Source organism: Pavona decussata, unplaced genomic scaffold (genome assembly GCF_977016875.1).
Source record: "Pavona decussata unplaced genomic scaffold, jaPavDecu1.1 SCAFFOLD_120, whole genome shotgun sequence".
NCBI classification, from domain to species: Eukaryota; Metazoa; Cnidaria; class Anthozoa; order Scleractinia; family Agariciidae; genus Pavona; species Pavona decussata.
The window spans coordinates 300,113-311,643 of record NW_028145534.1 but is presented as its reverse complement, the minus strand read 5'-3'; the positions used below and the strand labels follow the sequence as shown (position 1 = coordinate 311,643).

General features: G+C 40.0%; 1 protein-coding gene and 1 pseudogene across 1 annotated transcript; one reads left to right on the top strand and one right to left on the bottom strand.

The window, feature by feature from the left end:
- Window positions 1-2,587: 2,587 nt before the first annotated feature.
- LOC146469670 (kelch-like protein 12) lies at window positions 2,588-8,659 on the top strand. The gene is made up of 3 exons (XM_085122980.1): window positions 2,588-4,982; window positions 5,508-5,941; window positions 7,041-8,659. Exons 1-3 carry the CDS (start codon window positions 4,051-4,053, stop codon window positions 7,439-7,441), a joined length of 1,767 nt encoding a protein of 588 aa, XP_084979106.1. The 5' UTR covers window positions 2,588-4,050; the 3' UTR covers window positions 7,442-8,659.
- Window positions 8,660-10,907: 2,248 nt separating this feature from the next.
- On the bottom strand, window positions 10,908-11,362 carry LOC146469669 (6-pyruvoyl tetrahydrobiopterin synthase pseudogene; annotated as a pseudogene).
- Between the last annotated feature and the right edge of the window lie 169 nt (window positions 11,363-11,531).

The window sequence follows — 11,531 nt, the reverse complement described above, 5'->3', positions numbered from 1 at the left end:
TATTTTCAAGTGTCGTTTTCGTTGTCGTTGCGTAAGTTCCGCCGATCCAGCGGGCGCTCGTGGAATAATTGTTAATTATGCGATGCACAAGAAATAGCTGCCATTAAATCATCTCCCGGTCTATTTTGCCAAATGAAATCACCCAGATATAGCAATGCAACTATTATTCCACTCGCGCTTGTTGGGTACGTGATGCTACACGCCTCGTTTGCTATCTATCATGTCATCTATCGCGCGCTCGTGGCAAAAGTATTTAAACATTTTTATTGAAATACTTAACAGCTTTTCCGTAAGAGCAGTATGTTTAAAGAACATTATCCGATCGCATGATTTCCGCCGTGGTGTAGGCCACGAGTGCTACTCTCTCTTGCTACGCAGGAAAAACTGAAACAAAACGAAAAGAAAATATTTGACAAGAAACATTTCAACTCCATCCTTTGGAGAAATCGACCAGTACAATTTCGACCGCTGGGAAGTGGTTTATCCACTGATCTTCGAAGAATCCGAGCCTCGTCAGTTTAATTTCATTTGGTATTTGTACATTTAGTTTTATTAACATAGTTAATAAGGTGATTTTGCCTGCCACCGTTTAGAGATTCAAAAGCTGACGTATAGAGCGTTTATTGTCCTTCGTTAGAGGTTCTGACATCGGTTAACGCTCGAAACCTGACGTCTGCTCTGCTCGAAATAAGAGGGCCAACTTAAAGACGGTGCCTACTTTTGTTACCGCGCATACGTTCTGTGCTCGGGTGGTGTCTACTAATACATGGATATTTTTGCGCGGTCTGAAACTATGCAGAGAAAGTAGAACTTACTAAGTGCTCTTGGTATCCAAGAAAAAAATATGCATTTTTCAGAGATAATAAAGCTTCGGTTTGGAAAAAAACGCCATACATTGCTTTGTATTTTACTGTTTTTTAGAACAATTGTTGCTAATTAAATTAGCTCTAAAAAATGCGTGGTTACCCCCAATTTTCTTTTTGGGTTTCAATAGCCCTCGCAAAGATCTGCTTTCCCCGTATTGTCATCAACCGCACCAAAATACTTCGGTATTTACTCCCCCACCGACACGGCACCGTAGTTTATTTAGAGTTTCTAATAGTTTTAAAACGTACTCGACTGTATACTTCTCGAAATGCATTCGAACATTCTGTTTTCTTTTTGTCAATGAGTTGTGAGGGATTACTTTCCATAATAATACTGATCTTGAGTAGTTGTGAAACAGTCACGTACATGTCCAAGAACAAAAGTTGGATAAAATATATTGGCGCGTAGCCTCGTGGCAATAGTTAAGTGCCTTTTAATCCTTATCACGTTAAAAGCCTGCATGGTCAAATTCGTTCCTCTCTTGAACCATTAACTAAGATTACTTTCAAACGATAGATAAAAAAAAAGCGATGTAACAAAAACATCTTTCGACTGTTAAGCGAGCATGTTTTACTCAGAAATTACTTAAGCAGCGGAAGGTGACCTAAGGCCATCAATAAATTACCAGAAGATCATGAAATGGTGGTTTGGGGTTTTTTTTCCACTTTTCCTTCGAAAACCGTGGCTATTTTTGAATAGGAAGGTGTTCATAAAATCAATTAGACTTTTCAGTTAGAAGCTTAAGTATATTACCGAACTATACCGCATGGAGACAGCCAGAAGCATGCTTTGATGCGACCGGATTCACGCAAATGGGGCGAGGAGCTCTTTTAATAGAACATCTTCTATATCATTTGATGGCACGATTTACCAGCAGTTAGCCAAAAGTCTTAATTGCGTTAGAAATCAGGAGGCCTGACGAGTTTGAATTCTGCGGCACGCAATAAACGTCCACCAAATGTCATTGAAGTTATATATATGTTTTTGTTGAGCATCAAGCTTCGTGCGTATGAAGTAACGTTGCGGATGGCCCAAGAAACGCGTAAGTTTTCTTCAAGAACTTTTCTCAATGAAGAACGTAAATGTAATATTACTTACACATTTCAAAAAACGAAAATATGAAAAAAGCATGATGTATGCAATAAAACTCTTTATCATAACTGTAACGAGGAGGGATGAAAATTCAATAAGAGTTGCTGCATGGGAAAATGTGTTTGTTATACAAGGGGGTTTCATGATCCCCACCATAACGAATTTGCTGGCGGCAAGCTATAAGACGACCAGTACTTCGTCAATTATATCGCGGTTTGACGAATAAATAATTTTCATAATTTTTGAGAAGTTGGCATATCTCAGATGAGACTGACAAGATGAATATAAACATGGAGGTAGATCTTATTTTAATGGATGACAGCAAATAACAGGATGTTGACAGAAATTCACTGTCATTGGAATCGCTGTCCACGCATACAACTTAATTCAGCCTCGTTTTACTAGTTTGAACTCTTGGTTTGCGTTCGTAATTATGGGGATTTCAGCATGCCGGGTTTCGTTATATCGGGATTCTGTTCCATCTAAACATTTTACTGTAACAGTTTGGTCGGACCGAATGACATCGTTTATTATAAAGAGGCAACTAACCATAACATTATCAGAACATTATGGCCTTCAGTTCAGAATGCAAATTTATGTAATTTAACACATTTCGATCTGCCCGGACTGAAAAATTTAGGGAACGAAATCTTATTATCCGAATTCACGAGCTACTCAGTGTTGGTTGGCTTTTCGAAAATGCTAGCTGCAGGCCTTTTTGACTACTGTAAAGGACCCAAAACGGAAACCAAAAGGGATTAGTTTTTTTCAATTCCAGGCTGCGAAAGTTTGAGGAAACGTTTCGCTTAAGAAAACGCCGGTATTTCTTCACAATGTAACCACTCAGATTTTTTAAGGCGGTACTGTACTGTTTATTCAGCAACCGAAACGAAGTAAGTAGTCGGCTTTATTAGATAGAAATCGGTACATACTTACACCATACATGTAAGTTAACAATAACCAAGAATAGTAAAAAAATCTACAGCTAAATCAAAGTTACAAAAATTGGAAAACGCATCTATTTATATATGAGCCGTTCTGTTCTGCGCGTGGTAGGATGTAGTTATGTCCGTGTAACTTCCGGTTCCTCTGCATCGTTAGGTCGTGTAGGCAGTGGGAATGGTTCCTTAGTTTCATTGGGTGGGCATGATTATACCGGGATTCCATTGCCAGTAGTGTTTTGTTGAAGTTAACGTTAATTCCAATGCATAACTTTACTTGTGTAGTAAACCGTTTTACTCCATGCCAAATGCCCTTTTTGCAGATTAATGTTAATAATAATTTAATACAAATATTGTGGGTGAAACATGGGAGTAAGTTATGCTCGGATAACCTGTTTCCCGTCAGAGTTTGACGTGAAGAATCCGTTGAGATGTCGAAATTTGACATGCAGAACTCTGCCGCCTACCAAATATTGACATTTTAAACTTCTGCATGGCAAATTCTGTTTGCCAAACTTCGGAAATTGCAAAATTCGGCTACAAGCCAAATCTGCCAAATCTTGAAAATTCAAATTTTAGCACTAGGCCAACTGTTGAAGTTTCAAGTTTCTAATGTCTCTGGTAAGAGTGCCAAAGGACCTTGCCTAGCTGGTCCCAAAAAAGTTTGTAGAACTATATTTATAAAAGGTCTTTATAAATCCGCTTATGACTAAATTGAAAAAAGAGTGGTGCTTTCTACTGGCAGACGTCGAATATTGACGCAAATCACTCGAGTTCCGCATAACTGGGTAACCACCTGTAACTAGAAACATTATAGGAAAACAATTATCATTGCGGACTAGAGAAAAACTGTTGCTTATAATTTTGGGAAAGACTTTTAACGGGATTTTTTTTTCGAGAATGACTGCCAAGTGTCAATGTCCTATACTTTTAAGTGATTAAAATATATTATATCTTGCGCACGCACGCTTTATTCCGCACCCCATGCTAATATCGGTTACGAGTGGCTTGTTTACAATAGGAAGACTTAACAGATTTAACTCATTGGAGCAGAAATCTATATAATCCGCAAGCACTTGCGTTGGGTACTTATAAGATACAAGAGCCGAAATTGAGTCATCTCAGTTGTACTCGCCCATGCAGTTGAAACATGGGTCTTGTTCAAGACCAACGCAAGTCATGCCTTAATCTTCAAACCGGCCATAACGACACTTTAAAACTTTTGAACGCGCAAAGGCATTCGAGAATATTGTGTGACGTTAATTTGATAGTAGATGGCGAGGAATTTCCTGCTCATAAAGGCGTTCTTGCAGCTAACAGCAGCTTCTTTCTGGCCTTGTTCACTACAGAAATGCTGGAGAAAGATAAAACAACAGCTTGTGTTAATAGCGTCAGCGCTTCAGCCATGAAAAGCCTTCTGGAATTCATGTACACAGGACAAATTCAGATCCATTTTGAAAATGTGTTTGAGTTACTGGAGGCGTCTAATTTTCTTTTTGTAGAGAAAGTCAAGAAAGCCTGTTGCCAATTCCTAGAAAGTATCGTCAACTTAGAAAACTGCTTTACAATTCTTTCGATTGCTGATGCGTTTTCTTGTGGCAGTCTGAGTCAAGCGGTCACAAAATATATCAATCGAAAGTTCACCGAACTTGCCAAAACAGACGAGTTCATGAAGCTAGGCAAGGAAGATGTCGTCAAGTTTTTCTCGAGTGACGATATTCAGATCGAGAACGAAGAACAAATCTTTGAAATCATGATGGATTGGATAAAATACGACCTGGAAGGGAGAGAACGCTATATGAATGAACTTTTGCGGTTGATTCGGCTGCCGTTTATTCGTTCATCTTGCGTTCAGGACAAATTAAATCTGCCAAAGGGACTATCTTGGCCAGCCAGCAAAGAAATATGGCCCTATAATCAGCAAAGTAGGAAAATTACTGCAAGAAAATCCTACAGTAGCGTTGAAGTGATTGCGGTTACAGGTGGATGCGATGGTTCAGCAATTCTCAACACTGTGTTTTGTTTTATTCCTGCGGTGAATGAATGGACCGAACTGTCAAACATGAAAATTCCCCGATGGAGGTAATGTAATATTTTGTTTGCTTATTATCACTGCCTTTTCCTTTAGGACGTATTTTTGAGTAGGCTACTTGCAATTGATACTGTAAATATTGCCAGAGAATTCTGAACAAAGTTACCTTATTTCGATGGATAACTTTTTTTGTCGGTTCTAAGTAATGTTTTAAACCGTTAATCTCAAAACCAAAGTTTGCGGTAGCACTCTATTAAAATGCATAAGTTTAAGGCTAACGATAATGGAACAAATCAAGACTAAGTGTCGTTATTGGATTTGTTCGCCAATTTTCAGGAAATCTGTTTAAGGAAACGTTTTTAATATTATCTCAATTTATCGATAATTTGGCATTGCATTAGAAAGAGCTAGGTTTCTTGACTCTTAACTTTTGCTCTTTGTTAACGTGAAAATCGCAAAATTTAGTTTCACGAAAGTTTCGGCGCGAAGGCAGATAATTTCCACATGCCAGTATTCATTTGAGCGGCGCATTTGTTCTTTTGTTAAACTCATCTATGCTTAAAAAATTCTTTCAGGCATCAAGTGGTGGATTCTAAGGAAAGTCTCTTCGTCATTGGTGGCTTGAGAGACGTTTGCGTCAGAGATCCCATCATACCTTTCGTGGAGATATTCCGTGGTCAAACCAATTCCTGGGCCCCAGTCCCTCACCAGCCAGCCGTATGTGATTTGGAGATTGATTCATTCGGCGCAGCCTCCGCTGGTAGCAGTGTTCTGCTTGTAGGAGGAGTGGACTCTAAAACCAACAGCTGTACGTCCTGTGTTTGCTCTGTTGAATTAAGAGACGACTCCTCAAACGTTGTCAAACTTGCGTCACTGTCACTTCCCAGAGCAGGACATTGTTTGGTGACGTCAGGAAACCACGCGTATGCTATTGGTGGATTTCAAACTCCAAACACTCGTGACAGCTCAGGCGGAATTCGAAGCGTCGAACGCTACGATATGGCAAAAGGTTAGTTAAAAATTCTTGAATATGTAAATCTTGTTATCACTACAATATATGAGGAGAAAACCGATGATTATGGAACTACAGAACACTGAACTTTGAAATCATTTGCTGTGATTGATAAAACAGAATGTCAATGAGAACAACGAAGGATGGCAGATAGCGTGATGCTGAGAGCACTCGCCTCTCACCAATGTGGCTTCGACTCAATATCATATGTGGTATGGCTGTTGTTGAATCCCCCCTTGCCTAGCGCAACGGTTTCCCCCAAGTCCTCCCTTTGTCTTTTTCTTGTCTAAATGCGACAAATTTGTTTATCTGTCTGAAAAGTGACTTTTACCTTTTCCTAGCTTACCATATTTACTCTAGTAAACGCCTTGCTAACCGGCGGTAAACACCTCCCCCCCCCCCCCCCCCCCCCCAGATCAGTAATGAAGGTCAATTTTGAAGGTCAAAATTGAATTTGATGCCTTGGGGGGCTCATGGGGAGAGTTAATACCAGATATTTTAAGAATACAGGCCAAGTACTGTAGAAGCGACTTGTCTATCATTGCCTTTTGATTATAGTCACGACACCTCACGGGAGTTCAGTCTGAAATAAGCGCCCTAAACCTTTATTCGTTTATATATTAATAATTTGTGAGATAGAATAAGACTCCATCAATGGCATCTGACGCTAGATTTACGAAGCCCACGTAAGTTAAGATGTATCCAGTGTAATGTTTGTTAACCAAGACTTTTGTTGGACTAACAATAGACTGTTGTTAAGAAATAGTACTCGGTCCCTGGATCTTCACTGTAGCAATGTGTAATGGTATTGCAGGCTTTGAATTGTTAAACTATGTTCTTTTTGTTTTTGTTTTTGTTTTGAAACACTAAGCGAGAAATGTGGATTACTGGTTCAAACATTTTGAGTTTAAGCAACTAAGAATTAAACCATCAGGTGACGTATCCTTTCGGGATAACTCATGGGCTGCTAGCTTTCGTTTTCTTTTCTTTTGTTTTGTTCTGTTTTTGATATTTGACCTGCAATGTAAAAGTGGCCGGGGGAATATCTTATCCATGATCATTTGTCATGTTTCCCTGTCTTCCATTCTATTCTCAGATGTTTGGACCTTCGTTCAACCTATGAACGAGAGACGACTTTCGGCTGCAGCAGTGTCGTTGAATGATCAAATCTTCATCTTTGGAGGCTGTGACGGGCAAAATGTGCTGAGTTCTTGCGAAGTTTACGACACAAAACTTGACAGATGGCAGCAGATTCCGCCAATGCAGGTTTCCCGGATGAAACATTCCGCCGCAGTGCATGCTGGGAGAGTTTATATCATTGGGGGAGTGAGTGAAAGAGAGGGGCCTGGATTGAAATCCGTGGAATGTTACATTCCTGAGGAGAACTGCTGGACAAGAGTACCTGACATGCCGAGTGGAAGATTTGACCATCAGAGTCATGTTTGTGATGTACGATATAAGTTTGTCGCCCATGTCATGGACAATCATGAGACATAAGTAGTTTTGGTTAATTACTAATAGTGTATTCAGTTTCGACTCAGCAATCTTCTTGATAGTCAGACTAGGAGTAGTCCTTTCAATTTGTCTTATTTTCCGCTTCCCCCCGCTCGCACACGCGCGTCTTCTCGCGGGAGGCAAGTTTTGCGCGCGCTTTGCTATCCCTAAGAAAAATAAGGGAGTAATCGTAGTTTACCCGATAACGCGAATACACCATGGTAATGTTGTGCTGCTTGCTGAAAAGTGAAATTGCATAATTTGCATGTTGATTTAATGTTTACATTTCTGCTCAGTTGCTGTGGAATTCTCAAGCAGTTTGAATAGCATTAAATTACGGGCGCCTTACTCAGACCACTGCGGGTCAGTTGTGTTGACATATTCGATTTTTCTGGTTGTTAACAACAGTAAATACGCTCAAGGCGCGGAAAATTCGATTTCTAACGAAGTAAAAATCGTTAGATATATTATAACAGAACCTTTGTTGAGCATCAAAAGTGGTATTTAGTGAATGAGAACGGAATATTGTACAGAGAACCGTTTTTCAGCCTTGGTGGACTTAATTGTAATATACGTTGTTACCAACTTAAAGTGCGCGCCCATAACCGGAGAAACGGGGGTAGATTCCGGACTGGGGGGGAGGAGTGGGTATTCCTGGAAATTTTTGGTGGGGTGTGCAACTCGATTCTTCAAACCCTGACCCTTTTTCAGACCTGGCGTGCGTTTCGCAACTGGAAAGAAACGCACGCCTGACCCCTAAAATTCAAACCAATTTTCAGACCTGGTTCCTAGAATCCAAACCCTATTTCAGACTAAACCGGCTCAAAAACCATAATCTTTGGGGCCGCCAACCTCGTAACGAGGTTGTGGAGCCGCACATACCTAATATAGCTTGTATAAAGGAGTACCCCCTGGGGGTGAGGTAGGGAGTTATAACCAGCAATCATCAGACATTAGAACTGTCAAATAAGAGAAAACTGTAATTTTTTCAACGATATTTGATGCTACTAATCGTAACAGGATTACAATTATCAAACAGTTTTTTAGAGTCTTAAACTCGCTTGCTTGTCCATTTAGGCTAGGATAACCTTAGTTAAGTATAGCACACTCCGGCAGCTCTAAGGTAATTTTTTGTTTTTTTAAAAAAATGATTGTAATCTTTTCCTTGTCAAAGGAAATTGTTTCTGGATTTTATAATAAAAGTTCTATGGAACAATCTTGCTTTGGTGAGTTTTAAAAAACCATGGATTGGACGGTGTTTGTTCAGTGAGGTGTCCTATATTGGCTTCACTTTTAAGAAGGCAAATTTAATGTCGGTATGGTTTTCATGAATTATTGTACGGCTCAGCAAAATCTTCGTTTGGTTTTGTCAACAGAGTTGATAAAGAGTTGAGCTGACGAATTACGGCCACCGCACTAGAGAGGTTCGAGTGCTGACGCTACGAGCGTTTAATATCCCTTTGATTCGCTCTAATGAAAGGCTAACGCTCGAAACGTCTTATCAACTCTGTTGATAAACCAAACATTCGTTTCCACTTCCCATTGACGCAGCACCACAGAGTCCTATAGAAACTAACACCCTTATCCATTTGTCAGTAAAATCTGGTCTTCAAGTCATTCAAAAAGCGACTTAATACATTTTCTTGCAAGCATGGCCGTTGTGAGAGTTCTTCCGTCTTGACGGAAAACTTGTCTGACGAATTATCCGTCTTATAGTGTGAAAACAGAACTTCAAAGGAGACGAATTATTTGTCTTTATATTTAATACTAAGTTCTTGTGAACTAAGAGCGGTTTTCAGTTGAGGACGAAAGCAATTTGGGTTTGCTTTATTATGGTCCGTGATTGGTTGGCAAACCCGCTCGCGTCACTTTCTCAACCAATGAGAAGCAAAACCCGAGAAACAATAGTGACTTGCTTGCGCGCGTTTTCCCGCCGCTGGCGCTGGTAGCATTTATTTTCTTCGAGTTCTGATTGAATCGTTTGTTTGCTTACGTTTATTGAGATAGGCCAGAGTATTTTTTTTTCACTTAAGCTTTAGTTTTACAACACTTTCTGTTCTATGGTATACGTAAATCTAGTTCTTTCTTTCTATGCATCTCGCTCTTTCTCAGTTTACGCATGTCTCCTTATGATATGAAGAGGTGACTGGTGTCGATAACTAAACTGGACGCTATTTTGTCAATCATGGTTATTTTACGATTCCTTGCCTGGTGATTTCGCGTAAGTTGCCTGTATATCTGAACTCCTGGGCGAACCCACCCTAACCCCGTTACCCGGGAGCGTGGGTAGCACGTTTAGGTAAAAAGCTTTTGACTAAGGACGCTTTTTGTCAGAACTGCTCGGCCAGACCATTCCGTTCGTAAACGGAATGTACCAATTTGAAATAATAAGTTTTATGCTAGTCCTTCGAATTTCTTCAAAATAGCACGTACCATTTTCGGAGTGATTATTTTTAAAGATTTTCCAGCACCATCCCCTACAAAATGACGCATTTGATTTACAGACTAGCCGGTGTGGACTCCCAGTTCTGGCAAATGGAAAGCAATCTAAGTCCTACGCGGTCAGTCGTTTTTATGGGACACGCATTACCCTTGTCCCCATGACTGCGTGGGAGGCTAGCGTCTCGCAGGTTTTCGGTCAGTACGCGGGTATACAAAGGGGGTGGGGTAGGTAAACTATTAATATGTTGGCTTGAATTCCAGACATTGAGCCGGTGAGAAAATATTAAGGCATTTGCTTACATTATGGGTGAGATCCATTTGCTCAGATGATCACAATTTTTCAATGTGAAATACAAAATGAGAAAAATACTGAAATCTATTTCGTGCAAACTGGAGCGACTAAAAGAGGAGCAGTTATACAAATTGGCGAACGATGGTTTAGAAAACGAACAATCTAAAACGGAACAGGTAAGAAAAGTAAGCATCGCCACTCACTACTACATTTATCGCTCAGAGAAAGCGCTGATTCTACTGCGAGGCACACAGATGCAGAAACGGCAAGAGACCAGGCTGGGTAACATAATGAATCTACGTTTTCATGATGGCTAATAAAACAATCGTTAGCTTTGGGATTATTCGTCGCACTTGTTTAAAAAGAACCCTTGTATTTTTTTTAAAGCGTCACTTTTCTACCTTTTCACCACATTAGCCTACCGACTCCCGAGATGTACAGGAAACTTGATGAGCCGTGAAATGTGTAGAACAACAACCAGACCAAGCTACTGGACAAACTATGTTTACTTTTGATTAAAATACACGCTGAACTGAACAGAACAACACAACTTATTAAGGTCAGGATATAACGACATTTTTACACAACATTGGGAGCAACGACAGACAGTAATTGTCTTCCAGAAACAAGTTACCTTTTGAAGTTGTTTGTTCTAATTTCACAACCAAGTTAGTCTTTCAAAAAAAAAAAAAAAGTTCTGGGATCACTGTCCTCCAACGTAACTCTCTGTTTTATTCAGGGTGATGTCGCCTTTGTTTCGATCTCTCCCCTGTAAGTAAAGTGGTTGTTGTTGGTGTTGGCCACTTTCACCTCGTACAAAAGGCCTTTGGGTAGCAGCTTCTCCATCTCATTCTATATATTCACTGAAAGATTCTCACTTGCGCTCATCGCAGATTTAAAGTAAGAAATATCCAGATCGAGATTTTTGTGAACTAGGGGATCAATCACTGACTTCAAGTGCTCTGTTAGTTTTCCCACATGCATCACCATTGAGGTCTTAGGATCTTGTTCCCACGTAAAGTGACTTTCACCTTGTGGGTATGTCCATGACCATTACGATTTGTTCATTTTCCAAACAGGAATTCATTTTCATCCGTACTGAGGTCTGGATTGAGAACCCTATGGCTGGCGCTGAAGGTTTCCTTCCTCGAAATATACACAACAGGCCAAGAGGCAGAGCTGTGATTCATACTGAATACCGTGTGTCTACAGATTACAACTACGCAGTAAACGTAGAGCGAATGTACATTATTCCAAAATGGCTTTCATTTTAATGTTCTTTTGTTCGTATTCAACTCAGCCCTTCCTACCTCGTTCTAAAGCTCAAATATCAAAAGAATAGTTTACCTTGAACGAGGG